General features: G+C 35.1%; 3 protein-coding genes, 1 long non-coding RNA gene and 3 other non-coding genes across 10 annotated transcripts; 3 read left to right on the forward strand and 4 right to left on the reverse strand.

Moving 5' to 3' along the window:
- Positions 1 to 133: 133 nt before the first annotated feature.
- LOC147562998 (ERAD-associated E3 ubiquitin-protein ligase component HRD3B-like) lies at positions 134 to 4233 on the forward strand. The gene is made up of 5 exons (XM_086633392.1): positions 134 to 216; positions 1734 to 1813; positions 3092 to 3307; positions 3617 to 3940; positions 4108 to 4233. Exons 2-4 carry the CDS (start codon positions 1760 to 1762, stop codon positions 3887 to 3889), a joined length of 543 nt encoding a protein of 180 aa, XP_086489518.1. The 5' UTR covers positions 134 to 216; positions 1734 to 1759; the 3' UTR covers positions 3890 to 3940; positions 4108 to 4233.
- A 4178-nt stretch (positions 4234 to 8411) lies between these two features.
- Positions 8412 to 16767, forward strand: LOC147562999 (glycine-rich RNA-binding protein 2, mitochondrial-like). Of its 4 annotated transcripts, XM_086633429.1 has the most exons (12): positions 8412 to 8494; positions 8961 to 9136; positions 9229 to 9297; positions 9424 to 9515; positions 9594 to 9650; positions 10168 to 10227; positions 10667 to 10807; positions 10901 to 10949; positions 12490 to 12599; positions 12687 to 12740; positions 15412 to 15497; positions 16243 to 16767. In XM_086633429.1, the coding sequence occupies exons 2-6, from the start codon at positions 9001 to 9003 to the stop codon at positions 10204 to 10206; spliced, it is 393 nt and encodes a 130-aa protein (XP_086489555.1). In that variant the 5' UTR covers positions 8412 to 8494; positions 8961 to 9000; the 3' UTR covers positions 10207 to 10227; positions 10667 to 10807; positions 10901 to 10949; positions 12490 to 12599; positions 12687 to 12740; positions 15412 to 15497; positions 16243 to 16767. The 4 variants fall into 4 exon arrangements, with proteins under 4 accessions (XP_086489555.1, XP_086489531.1, XP_086489539.1 ...); XM_086633405.1 differs by lacking the exons at positions 15412 to 15497; positions 16243 to 16767 and having other exon boundaries at positions 12687 to 13441; XM_086633413.1 differs by lacking the exons at positions 8412 to 8494; positions 15412 to 15497; positions 16243 to 16767 and adding an exon at positions 8541 to 8639 and having other exon boundaries at positions 12687 to 13441.
- LOC147563000 (carbonic anhydrase 2-like) lies at positions 10549 to 16790 on the forward strand. The gene is made up of 8 exons (XM_086654340.1): positions 10549 to 10587; positions 10644 to 10807; positions 10901 to 10949; positions 12471 to 12599; positions 12687 to 12740; positions 15412 to 15497; positions 16243 to 16515; positions 16685 to 16790. Exons 1-8 carry the CDS (start codon positions 10549 to 10551, stop codon positions 16788 to 16790), a joined length of 900 nt encoding a protein of 299 aa, XP_086510466.1.
- Positions 16791 to 17177: 387 nt separating this feature from the next.
- LOC147563001 (uncharacterized) lies at positions 17178 to 18330 on the reverse strand. The gene is made up of 2 exons (XR_015223242.1): positions 18154 to 18330; positions 17178 to 18080 (listed from the first exon to the last, which is right to left on the reverse strand). It is a non-coding gene; the product is annotated as an uncharacterized LOC147563001 (long non-coding RNA).
- On the reverse strand, positions 17418 to 17541 carry LOC147563002 (small nucleolar RNA snoR86). Its single transcript, XR_015231518.1, has one exon. It is a non-coding gene; the product is annotated as a small nucleolar RNA snoR86 (small nucleolar RNA).
- Positions 17752 to 17882, reverse strand: LOC147563003 (small nucleolar RNA snoR86). Its single transcript, XR_015231546.1, has one exon. It is a non-coding gene; the product is annotated as a small nucleolar RNA snoR86 (small nucleolar RNA).
- Positions 17976 to 18070, reverse strand: LOC147563004 (small nucleolar RNA snoR1). The gene has a single exon (XR_015231640.1). It is a non-coding gene; the product is annotated as a small nucleolar RNA snoR1 (small nucleolar RNA).
- Positions 18331 to 19595: the final 1265 nt, after the last annotated feature.

Genomic DNA, 19595 nt, shown 5'->3' on the forward strand with positions numbered 1-19595 from the left:
CAAGTGTGAAATCTCGCATCCGTGATCCTTAACTGTTAACCCATGAAGACTATTAGAGTATAAAGCTTCTGCCATCAATTTAGAGAAGATTTTGCCGACTAGAATGAACCAGCAAATTTCAGAGTCACTCAAATCTAATAGAGAGAAATCATCTCAAGCTACTGCATATAGGATACTTTTATACATCTTCAAGCTGTTGGAGTATAGAGAAACTAGGTAAGTAATTTTATTTGATTTGGTTCTCATTTTCAAGTGATTATTTCAAGGTCTTATTAATCTGACTAGGACATAATAATGACATAAAGTCTAACTAGGACAAAAGAATAATGTGACTAGGATATTATTTATCTGATTAGGACATTAGTTTAATTACTCTACTATGAAATTGATTAAAAATTCCTCCACTTTTCAAATTGTTTCAACGTCCTGAACTACTCTACAAAGTAATAGGAAGATTATGGGTAGAGAAAGAGTTCAATTACAAAGGATAGAGAAGAAGATCAATAGGGAAGTGACTTTCTCAAACAAAAGGTCAGGGTTTTAAAGAAAACTCATTTGATCTTCTGGCTTGAGATCATTTGATCTTAAGACAACACCTTCCCGCCTAACATGTTATTTATTTGATTGAGTTGTACTAACATGTTTTATTTCTGGCTTGAGATCATTTGATCTTAAAACAACACCTTCCCGCCTAATAATATTTCAAGAAAATCATCACATTTTGGTCATTTTTCTTTCGTGAAATTGTGTGCGTTTTTGTTTGTGTTTGCCAACACGGAGGCATCTCACACCACTTTCTTTTTTTCGTACGGTTGAGCTATATGAACCTGACCATACTCTACACAATACCGTTCTTTTTGCGTTTCTCCATTTCCGTATCTCTACCATTGTAACTTTAAGTAGATAGTAACATACTCTACCAGATGTATTCTTTTTTTCGCATTTCAAAAATTTCACAACCCTACCATTGTAACTATAACTAGATAGTAACATAGATGACTAAAAGAGTTAAAAAGAACAAAAAGATAAAACTAATTGTTTATTTTTCAGTTGTTTGAAAAACATAAAATGAGAATAGATGGTACAAGGATTGAGAGAGTTAAGAGAGTTAAAAAACATAAAATGAGAAGAAAGTTAAAAGAGTTGAAAAGAACACAACAATGTGGAGTGTTCAATTATAGAAGTGTGTCATAGTCGTCTATAGTAATAACTAAAAACGAAAACAAAATAATGACATAAAGTCTAACTAGGACAAAAGAATAATGTGACTAGGATATTATTTATCTGATTAGGACATTAGTTTAATTACTCTACTATGAAATTGATTAAAAATTCCTCCACTTTTCAAATTGTTTCAACGTCCTGAACTACTCTACAAAGTAATAGGAAGATTATGGGTAGAGGAAGAGTTCAATTAAAAAGGATAGAGAAGAAGATCAATAGGGAAGTGACTTTCTCAAACAAAAGGTCAGGGTTTTAAAGAAAACTCATGAGATCTCAGTTCTGTTCTATCTGTGAATCTTATCAAATACATTTTTCAAAATGGACCTAATTCTAAGATGGGTGGGTTCACAAGGATTTTGCACGATGGAAAACCTGATAACTATATGGATGAGATCCCTACTTTTGCTGCCCAACCCTTACCTTCGGGAATGGATCAGGTAATCGAAATGGGTGTTTTTTTAGTTTTCCTCAGTTTAATTTTTCTTTCATTGTCATTTTAACATCTTCAGGCTGTTGGAGTTTAGAAAATAACTATATGGATGAGATTCCCACTTTTGTTGGCCAACCCTTACCTTCAGGAATGGATCAGGTAATCGAAATTGGTGGTTTTTTTAGTTTTCCTCAGTTTAATTTTTCTTTCATTGTCATTTTAACAGAGATTATGCATCTTGGGTTGTGAGTTTTTTTGGTTAATTGTTGATTATGAATTCATTTCAGATAACTACGAACTTTACCAGCAAACAATTATAGATGGGATCTGAAGTAATTTAGGGTTTGGGTATTCTTCTCAATTTGTTTTGTGGAGATTATTGTTGAAACTGTGGTCATTGTTTATGAAATTATGAAACTTTAATGATTTATATAAGCTGGTTTTTCCAATCCATTTATCACCTATGTTGGATTTGAGTTTTTAGATGATAGTCTTTGTTTATTTTGGATTATGACATTGAACTTTATGACTTCTATGAAACTACCTTAAATCAAGAAATGTGAAGTAAAACTTCTCAGAAAGAAAATGTCTGTAGAGGTTCTTCACCGAATTTCAACGGAACCTTAAAGTACCCAATATAGACAATAACTGAACTGAGGGTACGATTTCTTTGTACTTCGCTTCCACCATGACAGAACCTTATAAGATCTGCTTGACTAGAAGAGGACTAGACTTTACAGTTGAGTTTTAGTAGGATGTGGTTTGCAGGATATACTTGATGAATTGTAATCGTATAGGGGGATGTTATCCTTAAGCATGGGATTTTATTGCTTCTTTTGCCATTCATCATTCGCGTGTCTCGTTTTCTAATTTCAGGGTTACATAGTCCTTAACAAACCTTGGGCGTTTGTTCAATGGCTCCAAAAGGCAGACATTAATTAAAGAAGAGTAAGAAATTTTTCTTTCTCACTTTGAGTTAGACAATTTGACCCAATAGGAAATTCTCCTGTCATTGTTGGGAAGGTTCATATTTTCAACCTGATTACTCCTTTATGAGTTGTATACGCGAGTGTCCTGTTTGTGTTCTTATGTCGAATGGATGTAGGAATCTCTTAGAAAGATCGTTCCCACATGGATTAATGTTTCTTTGGCAATGAAGGACCCCGAGGCAGATAAAGCTTTCAGTCGGGTGCTTCAGATGGGTCACTCAATGCATAAGGATGGTCTACTACTTTTACCCGAAACCCCTTAATTCTATGACCAAAGAAAAAACTCCGCAAATCTATGACCACAGAAATCATCGTTGAAGGAAACTAATTTAGGAACTTACATTTAATTCATTTTCTGCAGATTACTTGTTCCATTGCTGATTTCTCTGACAACTGATCGTTAAAATGGAAATTCTTCATCTTATTTGTAGCTAACTCTCTGTAACAGGCGAAAGATTACTTCGACAAGGCGGTTGATAATGATGAGGCTAGTGGTCATTATAATCTGGGGGTCTTATACCTCAAAGGGATTGGTGTGAAAAAGGATGTGAAGACGGCATGCAAGTATTTCATTACAGCAGCTAATGCTGGTCAAACCAAGGCAATTTTACAATTGGCAAAAATGTTCCAGACATGCATAGGGCTTAAGAAGAACCGTTCGATGGTAAGTTTACTTGGCTTATATTTCTTCTGAAAGTTCTTTCTTAAAGGTTATAACTCTATAAGAACTGAATACTTGATCAAGGTCTCTATATTTTTTCTGCTTTCACATTAAGTTACAGTATATTCGAGCCATCTCCTCCGTCCTGAGAACCTATTCTGATTTGCTTTTTGTGATTTTTTTTGTGTTGTTTAGGAAGTCTCAAATATTGGATAATGTATATTTTTTCATTTGCATATCTTTTCACCCTTGGACATGCACTCAAGCAGTAACGTTCTTCTGAACTTAGTCTTGAATTCTCCATTCTTTCAGGCTACTGCACTGTACAAATTAGTTGCTGAGAGAGGGCCTTGGGGTTCTTTGTCAAGATGGGCTTTAGAGTCGTACTTGAAAGGTGACGTGGGAAGAGCATTTTTACTGTACTCAAGAATGGCAGAACTAGGGCACGAAGTTACACAGAGTAATGCTGCATGGATTATTGACAAGTATGAGGAGTGCAGTATTTGTATGGGAGAGACTGGACTTTGCACAGATGTTGAAAGACATCGATGTGCGCATTCATTATGGTGGAAAGCTTCAGTGTAGGGTAAAGAACATGCTGCTTTACTCATTGGGGATGCATATTGCTATGGCCGGGTATGTTCGTATTTGAACTCCACTTCTAAATCTTATGGTATTTATGATTGATTACACTCTACTTCTTGAATTATTATTGTGATGTTATGACCAGCGTTGGGTGAAAGATTTGTGAGTTTTCTATGCCCTCTTTTAAAATCATTGTTGTTATTTCCTATATTTTACAGGGTACAGAGAGGGATTATGAGCATGCTAAGTCAGAATCCAACGCCCAAGCCATGTTCAACCTTGAATACATGCATGAGAATGGTCAAGGGCTTCCGCTAGATCTTCATCATGCCAAACGATATTATGATCAGGCCTTAGAGAACATTCCAGCAGCAAAATTGTTTGTCGCATTGGCTCTTATGAACTTGTAAGTAGGGAAAAACTAAAAGAATAGCTTCTTGGCGAGTTTATCTAAGTAAGAGAATTTGTGATCAACTTTTCTACTATTGCTTTGTGTATATGATTTTCTCGCAAATCTAATTGTTGGTCAACGTAATGGTTTGTTTTTATTTAGGTCCTTACTTGATTCAATAATCATTAATGAAATTACGCCAAAATGGGTTTATGGTCCAAAAAACTACCCCTAAACACACATATAGTCCAAAAAAGGTTTTTAGATTGTTTGTATGGTAATTTCTTCGCGTTGCATAAAGGGCATTCCCCCGCCCGTAGGGCGGGGGTTATGCCTAGTCTATATAACAATTCAGCTAGGTTTTTTTGCCATGTCATAAGTGACATTTATAAATCTCAGGCGTTCAATTCTTATTTGTGATTCTTAACCGTTGATGCACCAACATCCAATACATCTCACGTTTATAATTTAAAGGATACAAAAAGTATTAACCACCTCCACATTCTTAGCTTCACTACACGATTGTAGTATTTTCCAGTTGGTTAACTTTATCAAAACTGCATTTTTATTTATTTACCCTCAATAGTGTTTAGAAATAACCTCTAAATTAACTTCTTAAATTTGAGTTAAAGGGTTATATGGTCATTTATATTTTTCCACCTAAAATAGGGGAGAGAATCGTGGAAGGGAGAGAGAGAGAGTTGCACGAACCTAATAAATGAAATCGTGGGATAACAGTAGGAGTGGTTTAAAATTATATTTTATATTCCTTAAAACTCTCCATCTCCATCCACAGCTATCTCAACTCTTGAGTCTGCTCATAAGCAAAATTTAGTTTGAAATTAATTTATGATTAATTTTTTTCAGATCAACTCTTGAGTTTGCTAATTACGTTTCTTATTTTTCTTCAACCCCTATTAAAGTTTTTGCTAATTAATTTTTCTCTTTCTACAGGCATTACAATCTCAATGGAATAAACTGAACACTTGACTTTCACTATTTCTTGCTCCCATTGTCCATGGTGATATTTTTCTTTATATTTCTTTGTTAGGTTTTTCTGTTTGGTGTTTGTGTTAAGTAAGAAGACGAACATATGTTTGTTTTATATATTTGGTCTTTGCTTTAAGATATAAGATGGGCAGTTTCTTCCTACTATCATTTTCCAGGGAGAAAAAAGATGAAAGAAAAATAATTTAATGGAGAAGATGAATTTTGTATTGCAGAGTAGAGAACATCCCATATTTTAGTACCAATACATTTGAAAAATGATGTTGGATCTTTTGTTGAAGACGTAAGAAGAATTTGATAGTTCTTTATCCAGGAAATGAGTGAAAGTTGGACATATTCTTAAAAGAGATTGTGCTATTGAAAAGATTCATGAAATTTATCATTGTTTATTTGTTAATCTTTGTTTCATGAATTCATTGTTTATCCTTCACCAAATTTCCTAGATAATGGTTTTGATGTTCTATTACATTCTTTAATCAAGAGATTTATTAATTTGTGTGTTCTTTTCATTGTTTTGAGAGAGATAATCTCTTAGAAGACCAAGAAACGGTTCATGCTTATGGGTTTCATTGTATTAATGTTTTTTAATGGTGTAATTAATGGTGTTGTTAATGTTGTTCTCTTTCTACGTTTTTGAAAATTACTTAATCATGGTGCTAATGTGTTGCATCACGTTTATGTTTATTCATGATTCTAATGCCTATATCGATATTAATGTTACTAATCGTGTTTGTTCTTAGTGGTGTTATTAGTATTGTTCTCTTTGTAATTATTTTTCTTAATAATAATTAACTGTGGTGTTAAATTAATGTTACTAATCGTGTTTGTTATTAGTGGTGTTATTAGTATTGTTCTCTTTGTATTTATTTTTCTTAATAATAATTAAATGTGGTGTTAATTTGTTTGCCCACCAGGAGCCTTGACGCTTCTAATATACTAGGCATAACCCGTGCCCTTCGACACGGACAACTTCATCGTGATTCAAAATTTGAATGAGTGAAAAAGAAGAAAATTTGAATGAGAAAGAATGATCAATTTATCTATAATTAAAAAAAATGATTTGTCCTACAAATATTTGTGTTTTATTACATAGATACATACAGAGATCCATATGGGTTACCTCCTGTGTCAAATTGAAGTGTCAAAATTTAACAATAAAAACCAAACTACGTAAGTAAAAGAAAACGAATCGTGACAGTAGGTATGGTATTAAAGTTTGAACTAGGTATCTCCCGCGCCCTGCGGGCGCGGTCAATCCCGTCGGGCTTACGCCAGTCGTGGACGAAACTTTCATAGTACAAGTACGGTGGGTTCAAGCATTCGCTCGGATGCACGTACTACGTTGTCTATGTAAAACGTCGTCTGATGTCACACAGACAGATCGACAACCTAGACGTGCTAGCACCACATAATATCAAAATAGGCAAAAAAAAAAGTGCTAGCACGTCTAGGTTTTCGATCGGTATGTGTGACATCAGACGACGTTTTACATAGACAACGTAGTACGTGCATCCGAGCGTATGCTTGAACCCACCGTACTTGTACTATGAAAGTTTCGTCCACGACTGGCGTAAGCCCGACGGGATTGACCGCGCCCGCAGGGCGCGGGAGATACCTAGTATCTATATAATATAACAGAAGGAAAAACGCTGACTGGGACAAACACCATTTTTTAATAAAAGATATTGTTTAGAAGTCATTTTCAAAATTTAAAATATAGTCCATCGTATAAATAAAGTTACCTATTTAAACAACAATAACCGTTTCCTTCTTAGGAATAAAATAACTAATTTAAGAAAAAAAAATTGCAATGGTTTAAAAAAAAAAAATTTCTCTCTCAACAAAATAATAAATAACTTAAGGAAAAGAAAACAAAAAAAAAATAATACAAAAATATAATAACTAATTACAATTTCTTTCTCTCAATAAAATTTCACAACATTTGATTGATACAATTTTCCGTGCTCTAGAGCACGGGATATACCCTAATTATTATAAAATAAATTAAATTAGTATTTAATCTAAAAAGTAAATTGAAAGAAAACATTACAAATATCAAACTATAAGATAACAAATCAAAACATTAAAATTTTACTTTTTAAAAGATCATATAGTATTTACCTACTATAAAATGGTGGCCAATACGTGGACAACTATTTTTCTTATATGGACAACTATTTTATGTAGACAACCAGTAAAATTTATTTTTTTATATGGACAACAATTTTAAGGGGAAAACATTCTATTATTTTCAATCAAGTCTTCTTAGAATCAAATGTTTTGGGAAAACTGTGGCTCTTGCCATTTTAGCCTTCAAATCTACTGTTGATTTGCAAAAAAAAAACCCTCGATATGTAAACAACAAATCCTGTTCAAATCATTGTCAATAGGCAGGTGTTAAATGTGCTCATGAAGGAAGAGTAGTACGAATTGTTCTTGAAGGGTTTAATCTTGGAGGAATCTTTAGTCCTGATACACTAACTTGCTTAGATCAACTCCGGGTATTAAGTTTAGAAAAATAACTCACTCACTGGACCGATTCCTGATCTCTCTAGACTTGTTAATCTTAAATCTATGTTTTTAGATCATAATTCCTTTTCTGGTTATTTCCCACCTTCAATCTTATCGCTTCATCGTCTTAGAACCCTTGATCTTTCTTACAATAATCTTAATGGTTCAATCGCGCCCAAGTTAACCAATTTAGATTGGTTGTATTATCTTCGTCTCGAATGAAACCAGTTTGACGGTTCGGTTCCGCCATTAAGCCAAACTTATCTCCAAATGTTCAACAGTTAACAGAGGTTGTTCTTCCCGACAATCACCCCACACAAAACCCAAATTGATTCTAGGGTTTTCAGTAGGTGTAAATGGATTAAGAAGATGATGATGATGAAGAAGATGATGATGAAGAAGAGAATTAGGTTTTTTATTTTTAATTATTATTTTTGTTAATGATCCACAAGTTAGTAAAAATTAATATTTCAAGACTTTATAGAGTTGTCCCCTTATTAAATTAAAGTCAACTAAGTCAAATATAGTTGGGGACCGAAAATAGTTGTCCATATAAAAAAAAAAAAAAAATTGTCCACGTATTGGCCGCCCTATAAAATAGCACTTCTAACTGTTTGGAGAAGCCCTAAACAAGGAGAAGAAACGGGTTAACCTCTCAATTTTGTACCGACTCGGTGCAATCTCTCTGTCTCAAGGTACTACTATCTCTCCCTCATCTTCCCTTTGTTAAATCTCGAATAAGGGTTTTTGTACTTCAAACTCTGTGCGTCTCTCTCTCACTGAAACTCTGTGCGTCTCTCTCTCCAGGACCTATATCTCTCTCACCTCTCTATATCTTTGGTATTGTCAGACTTTTGTATTTGATGAGATTTTGGTACTGTCAACTTTAGTATTTGGTGAAATTTTATACTCTGAAATTATATACTTCATTATATACTAGTATTGGGTGGAATTTTGCCTAGGAAATTTTCACTTAGAATCAATGTATGATGTTAATATGTGATCTGGGTAGTATTTGTTTTGTAGGTATTTCCATATTTGGGGTATTTTTTTTTCGATCCTTAAATTTTCAGTTTCTTGTGCTGTTTCCTACATTATGAAAATATCGACTTAGAAGTTCACTATTCTTAATGTTGTAACGAACTGTTGTTTCTTTCGCAGTGGCAGTACATTAAAATTTATTCCGAAAAATCAGCCGAAGATGGCATTTTATGGTAGATTTGGAGGTCTTATAAGGCAGAGCATGTCTCAAAATATTGCATCGAAAGCTCGGGCTCCCTTAACTTCAGTGTTCCATGCTAATCGGTGTATGTCTGGTTCAAAGCTCTTCATTAGAGGTATGCACTTACTCTATTTCTCGTCATGAATTTACATGAAACTTTTAAACAAGATATTTATCTACCCATTTAACAAACATTCACTCTCTCAGGCCTATTAAGTGGTACCAATGATCAGTCGCTTAAAGAGGCATCTTCTGCATCTGCCGATCTTCAAGAAGGTTTGATTTAAATTTTGTTGTTGTATCTTGACACACTAGAATGTTTTCGTCTGAAACGCATATTGTGTCAATTTTAGTTGAATCTTGTACTCTTTATTTAAGCCAAATGAAGTATGTTATGTGCAGCAAGGGTCATCACCGATAGAGACACGGGTAAGCTGTTGAACTATGAAACTGAAGAAAGCGCGAGCTCAGCTGTAGCTGCAACAGACGGCCAGGTCTGAATATGAACTATCAATATTACCTTGTGATCCATGACAAACTGTATCAGGATATTGATTAACCTAATGTTGTAGGATCCCAACGGAAAGAGTATTCATATAAGCTATGCAGCTGAAAGACCTAGTAATTTGGTAAGAAAGAAACCTCTCTTATAAATAGACAGTTCTTCAAGATGCGATTTAGTTGAACAAAAAATGTCTCAGATTCATCTACCTCTGTTTCAAGTCATTTTTCTTTTTTTTGCATATGATTTTTTTTCATCTTAGATCCGGTTTCTGATTTCATTATTCATCGTTCAAATTCCATCTTCAATTTTATCTCAATTTGGTAGTAATCACTTCCATTTCTGATCAAAATTCATCAATAATTAAGTTTGATTCTAGCTTTTTGTGCATGGAAATTATTAGATTGTTTGGAAAACTTTCATCTCGGATCTATCTATCATAATCATCAATATGAATACTTTGATTTTCTTCTCCCTTTTGATGAACCGATATTGAGACTCTAAAAGTGATTTTTTAGGTTAATTTGTATATTCGATCTGGTACCATAATAGAACTTGATCAGTGTTCTCTGTTTAGTGTTTTTCTCATCGGAATTGGAACTTTGGTCATCTTAGCCATGACTTAATTTTCTGTAAAATTTTAGAGAGAAGATGCCGAAGACTCGTGGCGAGGAAGCCATTGATGGATTAAAGAAGCTTCTTAGGTAAAATTCTGATGGGAGATGCTAGAGTGCCCAGTTTTTAGCCCATTAAATTGCCCAGCTGATGTGGAATCACTAAAAGACAAGGGTTTTTCAAAGTTTGACTACGGTGGGGACCGCTTTTATTTCTAAATAAGGAAAGTTGGGCAATTTAATGGGCAAAATTGCTGGGCACTCTATCATTTCCCAATTCTGATTCATCGTCGCAGCTTTCCATATTCTTTCTCTGTGATTCTAATTTACACGACCCCTGCGCATGCTACCAGAATATCATTTGTTTTAGCACTCAAAAGAATTTGTAACGACAACCACTAATCCGTTTTTATGGTTTTCATGAAACGGGTCCCACCTGAACCAACCAATGTGAAAATAATCCGTTCAGTTTGTTATTAGTTTTTTATTTTTACTAACATGTCCAGATTTTGTGTTTTTTATGTCTTAGTAAGAATGCGGATCTCGATGCAGTTTTTGCGGCTAAGATCCAGCAGCTAACTGCGGAGCTAGAGGCTGTTAGTGGACCTCAGTTCGACCCGGTTGAGAGATTGAAAGCAGGGTTTCTCAACTTCAAGAAAGAGAACTATGAGTAAGTAAATTTATTTAAACCATTAATTCTTTTTATTTGAGACAGGATGTTCAATTCCAACTAAATGGGGTCTTATGCCTTTTTTTTTTTCAGGAAGAACCCAGCACTTTATGTGGAACTTTCCAAGGGTCAGAGTCCGAAGGTATTTTTTTTTTACGAATAATTAGACTTAGGGGTGGGATTCGGACGGGTTCAGGCGCTCGCAGATTTTTTCGTGCCCGCAGCCCGCACGTGCCCGGCAGCCCCATCGGGCCCCGGTGGTCGTGGGCGGAACTTACATGGATTTTACAAAATAAAAAACAAACTAATAACATAATATTGATTAATTACCTTAATTTCATTTATAGTTATCTTTTTAACAAAATAATGAAAATCAATTGTCAAGATTGAAGGGAAATTTCAATTAACAATGCTAATCGTAAAGGTTAAACAAAGATAATGATCATGCCTCTAATCTAAGATCCAGATTTAGGTTAAGATTCTTGAACAATTACTGTTATCACTCCCTCAACCAAGTAAATTTATGTCTTTAAGCAAGAAAGGATGAAGTGATGAACTAATCTTTTATATTGTTATCAAAGTAAAATCAATTGACATGATGATCCGGTGGAATAAAGATGATAGATTGTCCTTAAAAAGTAAGATTCACTACTCCTCACTAATTAACTTATAATCAAACAATTTTGAACATCAATGACATAAGATTTTTACTGTTTTACAATGTAGAAAAATGGGAAAGTAAAAGATCATAACATCTAAATGAAACCCTAGGATACAAATTAATTTCTATTAGAACATATTCAAGAAAAAAAAGATATATCATTGAACTTCTCTGAAACAGATATGATGTTATAGATCTGTTTCAAAGATGTTTTACAACTCAGATTTAAAAAAAAAATACATCAAAGAACTAAAGTACTTAACAGAGAACTAATTAACGAAGATGAAGTTCAAAAGGCTTCAAAATGCTTCATCTGATTCGTAGATCATCAGATTATCGACTTCAACTCTTGTTTCTATCAAGATCGAAAAATCATAGCAAAGAGACAAAGATAAGTAGAGAATATGAGAACAATAAAATGTTTATGCTAAGGCTCAGGATTAAAGAGTTTCGAAGAATGATCGAGTAGAGTATGAAGAGGAGAAGATTAGGAAGGAGATGGAGGAGGCGTTAAAGTTTCTTGTAAGGCTTAGGTTTCTCTGGTTATGTTGTTTCAGTAAATGGTAGAGTAGAATATAAAGAGAAGAGAAGATGTGGAGGATGAGAGAGGAGGCTTTTTTTGGTCCGAGTTGCAACATAGAGGGATTATTTATAGGGTTGAATTTATAACGGCCTTTTACGGGTTGTAATGGGCGGGTATAATTGGTCGGGACTCGGGTAGGAGGTCTTTCCCGAGTCCCGCCTGTTTTAACCCGAAATTATGGGTCGGGGGTAAGCCCGAACTGGGCTTCTACCGATTGTTGGGTCTTAACGGTCCGGGCGGTTAGGGTCGGGTCTCGGGTTTCAGGACCGTTATCCCAACCCTAGTTAGACTATACGATTGCACACTGAATACTACATGGATGCAAAGTTGTCCCACGTGTTTATAATGTTGATGGGTCGAACCATGTCCAGCCCACTGACTCGATGAAAGCTATGATATATTTCGTTTAAACTAAATAGAAATTGATTGTTATTGTAGTTCATGGTGTTTGCATGTTCGGACTCTCGTGTGTGCACATCCTTGATTTCCAACCTGGGGAGGCTTTTGTGGTCCGAAACATAGCTAGCATGGTTCCACCATATGATCAGGTTCAAAACTTCAACCTCTTAAAAATGACTTTCTTTTTTCAATAAAAACTATCAACTTCTTACATTGTCCACTTTGTTTAAATGCAGATTAGATATGCTGGAGTAGGTGCAGCTATTGAGTATGCCCTTTTACACCTCAAGGTGGATCACATTCTTCTCTCTATTTCTGGTTTCACATGTTTACCATGTAAACTTTTAATTGTGAATTCTTCAAACACACACACATTCAACCTAGAACCACATAGAAGCCTTACAATATAATTAAATATCATTTAATTTAATATATATAATAGTCCTTTTTCAAATAACATATAATAGTCTGTAATGAATGATTTAGAAACAATTGAAATGCTTTCATTAGCGAAGTCTAGCCTACATGCTTTCAACCAAAAATAAAAGTCTAGCCAACATGTAGTGGTTCTTATCTGGTCGAGATTGGGCCGGTCTGTACGGGCCCGACCCGGTCTGACCTGTATGGAACGGGCCAGGTTAACCCTGCTTTCTTTCCGTTCCTGAGTTGGACCTTTGTTTTCAGTATCATGTGCTAGTCCTAGAGTTCGGCTCGAGTCAAATCCTGAGCTAAGTCGCTGGATTTTTAGATGGGCTGGTTTATCTGGCGGGACCTGTCTCAACGGTTACATTTGATTTTTTTTTCCTACCAACTTTTATCAATAAATACTAAATCAAACCATCTTCAAGAATTCAACTAATTTTATCAAGGTATTGTTATATTAATTCTCTTCTCGTGACGTCTCATTTTTTTATTTTAATCAAGGATAACTATGATGACTTTATTTAATAATTACAACATATTATAAATTTGACACTATTAATTTATCAAACAATATACCCTTAACTTATCAAAAGACCTATATGATTTTTCTTTTTAAAAGACCTATAAAAACATCATAACATATATACAGTACTCAAAGTGTTCAAGATTATCAAAGTTTTGCTTCATCTAATAACTCTGATTGTCCATGGAGGAAATTAGTGAAAGATAGAACAAATTGAGTATATTGAAAGATACTAGAAACAGAGATACTCGCGGTAATGAAAGCAATTTAGGATATTTTGAACTTAATGTGTATCTAACAAGTTCCGTTAGACAATGACAAGAGTATAGATGACGATAACTTTGATGTTCCACAATGATGATGGCGGACAATTAAGTTTATTATGTACTTATATAAATGATGGCGCGTTATTTACTCTCTTCCGGCATCAACTTTTGCGTCGGAGTAGGGTTTAGTGTTCACATGTCCAAGAAATCGGTTAAATTTTGATATTTTTGAAGCACTTACGCATGGAAGATGAAGTATTTGTCGAAGATAATTAGTTAATTATTTTACTAATGTTATATTTTTACTTGTCTTCTAATGTAAAATTGAAAATGATTGATAATTCAGTGGATGCCAATTTAGTTTGGATGTGCTTAATCTATAATGATCTAATTATTTACTTTTTCTCATGTAATCTTAGATTTTATTTCAATTTATCAAAAATTAATTTTATCTTTCATATTTCTACTTTTAATAAATTGGGTTAATTCCGTTTTGGCCCCCGATTTGTGACTAACTGGCCGTTTTAGCCCCCATAAGTGTCCGGCAGTTCGTTTTGGCCCCAAGGGCCAAATTTTTGACGAAATTATCCTCGGGGGCTAAAATAGAATTATTTCTGAAAAATGGTAAAAATAAAAAAAAAACCACATCACCCCTTTCTTTATCATCCACTTCACCTTATCTCTCCTCCATCTCACCACCTCCTCTCCACCTCACCCTTCTTCTCCGGCGAAAGGTTGCCACCGACCGGCCACCTTTAAAAAAAAAAAAAATTCTCTTTCTCTCTCTTCTTCTTCTCTCTTACTCTTCTTCTTCTTTCTTTCTCTCTTCCTCTTCTTTACTCTCTCCCTCTCTCTTTACAAGTCTGGCGAAGGGGAGGACCCCCTTCGCCGGACTTGTAAAGAGAGAGGGAGAGAGTAAAAAAGAAGAAGAAGAAGAAAAGAGAGAGAAAGAAGAAGAAGAGTAAGAGAGAGAAAGAGAAATTTTTTTTTTAAAGGTGGCCGGCCGTAATAAAAATTCCGGCAGGCAACCTTTCGCCGGAGAAGAAGGGTGGGGTGGACAGAGGTGATGTAATAATTGTTATATGAGGTGAACAAAGAAAAGAAAAAAATAAATTATAGAAATGCCATGGGGGTAGAATTGGGAGGTTGGAAAAAATTTGGGGCCAAAACGAACTGCCGGACACTTATGGGGGCTAAAATGGCCAGTTGGTCACAAATCGGGGGCCAAAACGAAATGAACCCTAATAAATTAGATGAACTTATGAAAAATATACTAAAGAATAAGAGTAATATGTAACCAGTTATAGTGTAGTTGTAAAACTAAATTAAGTATAAAAAAAAGAATAAAAACTAACTTATTTTTTCATGAATCTCTTTGTACAAAAAAACTCAAAGGCCCGGTTTTGCACGACCGGTCCGGATGCCACCTCGGCCTAGCCCGACCAGCACCAATGTCTACATGGTTATACAACTTATTGTGCTCATGGTTCTGTATTCCTATCTGATTGTTTGTCCTGAAGTGAAATGCTTGAGTTGATTAAGCAATAAAATTGAAAATACACTACTATAACAGAAGTGTACTTTCAAATTTGAAATGCTTGAGTTGATTAAGCAATAAAATTTGAAAATACACTACCGCCTAGCCCGTCCGCGCCCGATTCCCACCCCTACTACTGTTGAAGTTCAAATTAAATTTTGAAGTATGTAATTTGAAGTCCAATGGAAATTAAAGAGAAATGTCAAAAACAGGTGGAGACTATTCTTGTCATTGGACATAGCCTATGCGGTGGCATCGAGGGTCTTATGACTTTTCCAGATTCAGGTCCAACTTCGACGTAAGCTCTCTCTTCTTCTTTATTCTTTAATGACACGGCATGACCTAGTTAGCGTATATCTGAGTTCAATAATAATAGTTTCCAATCCACTGTTTACATGGATTGAGTACTTAAAGAAAATGTGTTGTTTAATGTTGATGGTTGAGTCATTTAGCACAACTTGGGGGGATTAGAGAGTGGATCATATATTTTCTTAACTTGGGATCTCTTTTATAAAGGTCCTAACTTTAGACCCACAGATTACAGCAACATAGACTGTGCCCCACATTTATGCCTTAGATTCATAAAGAATAAGTACCTTTATTTTTATTGTTCAATCAATTGAGATCAGACTTACTATGTGGAAGTAATGGAATCAATAGACTTGAGCTCTAGTTCAATAAACTCGACTAGGGAACCCTCCTTTTTCACGTTTAATGAATCAGACTTCGTATTTTAACTGTTCATAAGGTTATCCTAATAGCGAAGCCTTCAAAAACTCAACTGCGTATCCTTCTTTTCGAGTACGTACCATCTTTCAACAAAAAAAAAACGAGTACCTACGATAAGAAATAAGTGCAGCACTTATAGTAATAGCAAAGGCTTCATAAACTCAACTAGGGTATGCACACTCCTTTTCGCATTTAATGAATAAGACTTTGTAATGTTTATTTGTTCATTTATATAAGTACCAACTTATATCTTGTTATCGTAATAGCAAAGACTTAGTAAAATTTATTTGTTTATTTTGAATGAAACTTTTCAGTCATTTCATGGAAGCATGGGTAAAAATATGTCTACGCGCAAAGCACAAGGTGAAGGCAGATGCTGTAGGCGCTTCTCATGCAGATATATGCACCAAATGCGGGAAAGAAGCAGTCAATGTTTCTCTTGCGTACTTGTTAACATATTCATTCGTTAGAGATGCAATCTCCCACGAAAAACTAACCCTGAAAGGAGGTTACTACAATCTTGTTGAAGGATCTTTCGAGTTATGGGAGACAGAGCCTTCTCTGGGGAAGCAAAGTTTGGTTTCATGGTCTTGATGAGACGTTGCAGCTGCAGCACATGGTGAGTTGTTTTTTGTAAAGAAATATCGTCTTACTTATATATTTTGGACGTACTTTTATCAGAGTTTAAGTTCTTTGAGACGTGTGGTTTTCAATCATTTTGTAAAGAATCATACATGCTGCTTTTCATGATTGAAGGTTTGCCCTAGTGAATTTGAGAACATCAGCAGAAGCAGCTGCTCAAACTTTTGTCATGACTGCAGATGTGTATTTTGAATCTCTATACAATATCAATTACTGTTAACAGTATGAAAGTTTCCAACTCTTTAGTGTCTACAATTCAATGGTTATAAATGTATTAATCAATGAAATATCTCATGATAATAATACAACTGGATTGATCAACATCGACTAAAAACACTAAAGAGTCATGATCAGGAACCAGCCACATGAGATCGACTGCTGGAATAACTACAACCTATATGGGCATTGGGAAGACTCTAGGGGCTCATTCAAAGGGGGGGGGGGGGAGGGGGATAATCACCAGGAACCAGCCACATGAGCTCAACTGTTAGAACAACTACAACCCAAAAGACCTAAAATTTATGGACTCTGCCTCTTTCTTTTGTCTAATTGGCTCCTAAATATTGTATAACTCAATTTGCAAACAAATTAAATAACCTAAACAAGGTTTCCTCCAAATCAGAATAAGAAATTAAATCGATCTAAAGGCTAAATATCCAATCTCCAAAAATTACATAATCAAATTTAGTTTATAAGAACTTGAATAAATTGAAGAGACAAAAAAAAACAATAAAGAAAGGTAGATCGGAAGCTTACCACTGTACTTGACGAGACTAGGGATCATCAATAGAAGCTAAACCCAAATGGAAAACAAACCCTAATTTAGTGAAAAAATACTGTAATTGTGAATGTAGCGAGATGTTCGAGGCCGTAATCAAAATTAGATTAATTTGAAAGGCACGGAGAATCGCTTTATTTTATTATTGCCAACCTTCAATGCAAAGTTCGTCATTTTTATGACGTCTTTGCTCTGCAAATTGGCTTTTATTCATTAATTTCTAGGGTTTCAAAACAGAATGCAAAACAAAGATCTGCCCTTTAAAAGATCCAATATTTAAAAGACCTAATCTTTAAAAGATCTAATATTTAAGAAATAATATCATATTACTAGAAAAAGTAAACGAAGTCTTCCAAGATCTACAACCTAAGAACCCCTAATTTGGTAAAAAAAAATTGTTGTGAATGTAGCGAGATGTTCGAGGCCATGAACAAAACGAGATTAATTTGATAGGCACGGAGAATCGCTTAATCGTTGTTGCCAACCTTCAATGCAAATTTCGTCACTCTTTTATCAATTTAGACGTCTTTGCTCTGCAAATTGGCTTTCTGATTTCAACAATTTTAACATCAAAAAGGAAAACCCTAAAAAAATTGGGGAAATTTTTGGGAGAAAAAATAGGGGAAAAGCTCAGAGAGTTGCTAAATGTGCTCAAGGAAGAACCTTTTTAGGGTTCTTCTCATACAAGAGGTGTCAGAAATATAGCAATCGTCATCTCCGCCATTCTACTACCTATTTTGAACAAACAACTTCAAACCTCGGAAACTGAAAAAAAAAGTACAAAACATAAGAAAAAAACCCTAACCTGTTAGATTTGATTCAGAAGGCTAGGGATATCTAGGGTTCGTGTCCGGTACTTATAGTGAAATTTTAAGCCAATTAGGGTTTCGGACGAGAACATCGCGGCCTTGACCTGGCCTGGTATAACGGGAATACGGGAAGCTACCCATAATGATGAAGAAACTTTTAAAGGCGACTGAACATGCAGAAGAATATTATAGGCACTGCACTATTTTCATGGACACCACAGCTTTATAATTTGTGGTGGCTGCCTATAGAGGTTTTGTGGGCTCCTTTTCCTAACCGTGTAAGGAGTAATTTTTTTGGGAGATTTTAAAAGGCCTCCCCGTTTTTGTTAAAAGGCCTCCCCATGATTTCGTTGACTTAGTAAAAACCCTTTGACTTAGTTTGGTTAAAGGGCCCCCCTCTTTGAATGGGTGAAAAAAAACCCCCTTTAAAGGTGTATTTCACCCACATTTTCTCTCCTCCATCTCATTTTCTCTCTCTGCCACATCATCATCTTCTCCGGCATGGTCGCCGGCCGGCCAAACTTCCGGCCGGCGACCTTCAAATTTTTTTTTTTTTTTTTTTTATTCTCTCTCTCTCTTTCAAAACAAAATTTTTTTTTTTTTTAAAACTCTCTCTCTATAGATCTAGAGAGAGAGAGAGAGCAGATCCATTGAAGGTCTGCGAACAGACCTTTTGAAGGTCTGTTCGCAGACCTCTAATGGGTCTGCGGTTCGCTCTCTCTCTCTCTAGATCTGTAGAGAGAGAGAGAGAGAGAGTTTAAAAAAAAAAATTTTTGTTTTGAAAGAGAGAAAGAAGAGAGAGAATAAAAAAAAAAATTTGAAGGTCGCCGGCCGGAAGTTTGGCCGGCCGGCGACCATGCCGGAGAAGATGATGATGTGGCGTGGTCAACATCACCGGTCTTGGGTTAAGTTTGACCTAACGGCGTTAACTTTGCCGTTAGGTCAAATATTGATGAAGGAGGTGCTCTTTTGTAGGGGGGGCCCTATAACCAAATGGGTTATAATGAGGGGCGCTTTTAGCGGGGAGGCCTTTTAACAAAAACGGAGGGGCCTTTTAAAATTTCCCATTTTTTTTTATGATAACAAAATTAAAATTTCTCATGAGAAAAAGAAAAAAGTTAACATTGTGTTATTTATATATGAGAGAGGTTTGCCGATGAGAAACATAGTTATTAAAATAAAGGAGATAGGAACGGAAGAATTCAACAAGAAACTAATTCTCCTAATTGTAAACTTCATGGTTGTTTGATAAGTCGTCAGAGAAATTATCTTGCATCTAGCAGTTGTCCAACCATCATTCAAAAGAAGAAGAGTAGCACTAATATCTAAAGAATAAGTGTTCAGCAAAGTTAAAATCGAACACAAAAAAATGAATAACAACTTCCAGGTAGGGTGAACAAGAAACTTAACATCTTAAAACAAGATAATTATGTTCCAA

The sequence above is a fragment of the Eschscholzia californica genome, unplaced genomic scaffold, assembly GCF_041429995.1.
Source record: "Eschscholzia californica isolate CP2 unplaced genomic scaffold, dmEscCali1.0.p SCAF_1, whole genome shotgun sequence".
Lineage (NCBI taxonomy): Eukaryota > Viridiplantae > Streptophyta > Magnoliopsida > Ranunculales > Papaveraceae > Eschscholzia > Eschscholzia californica.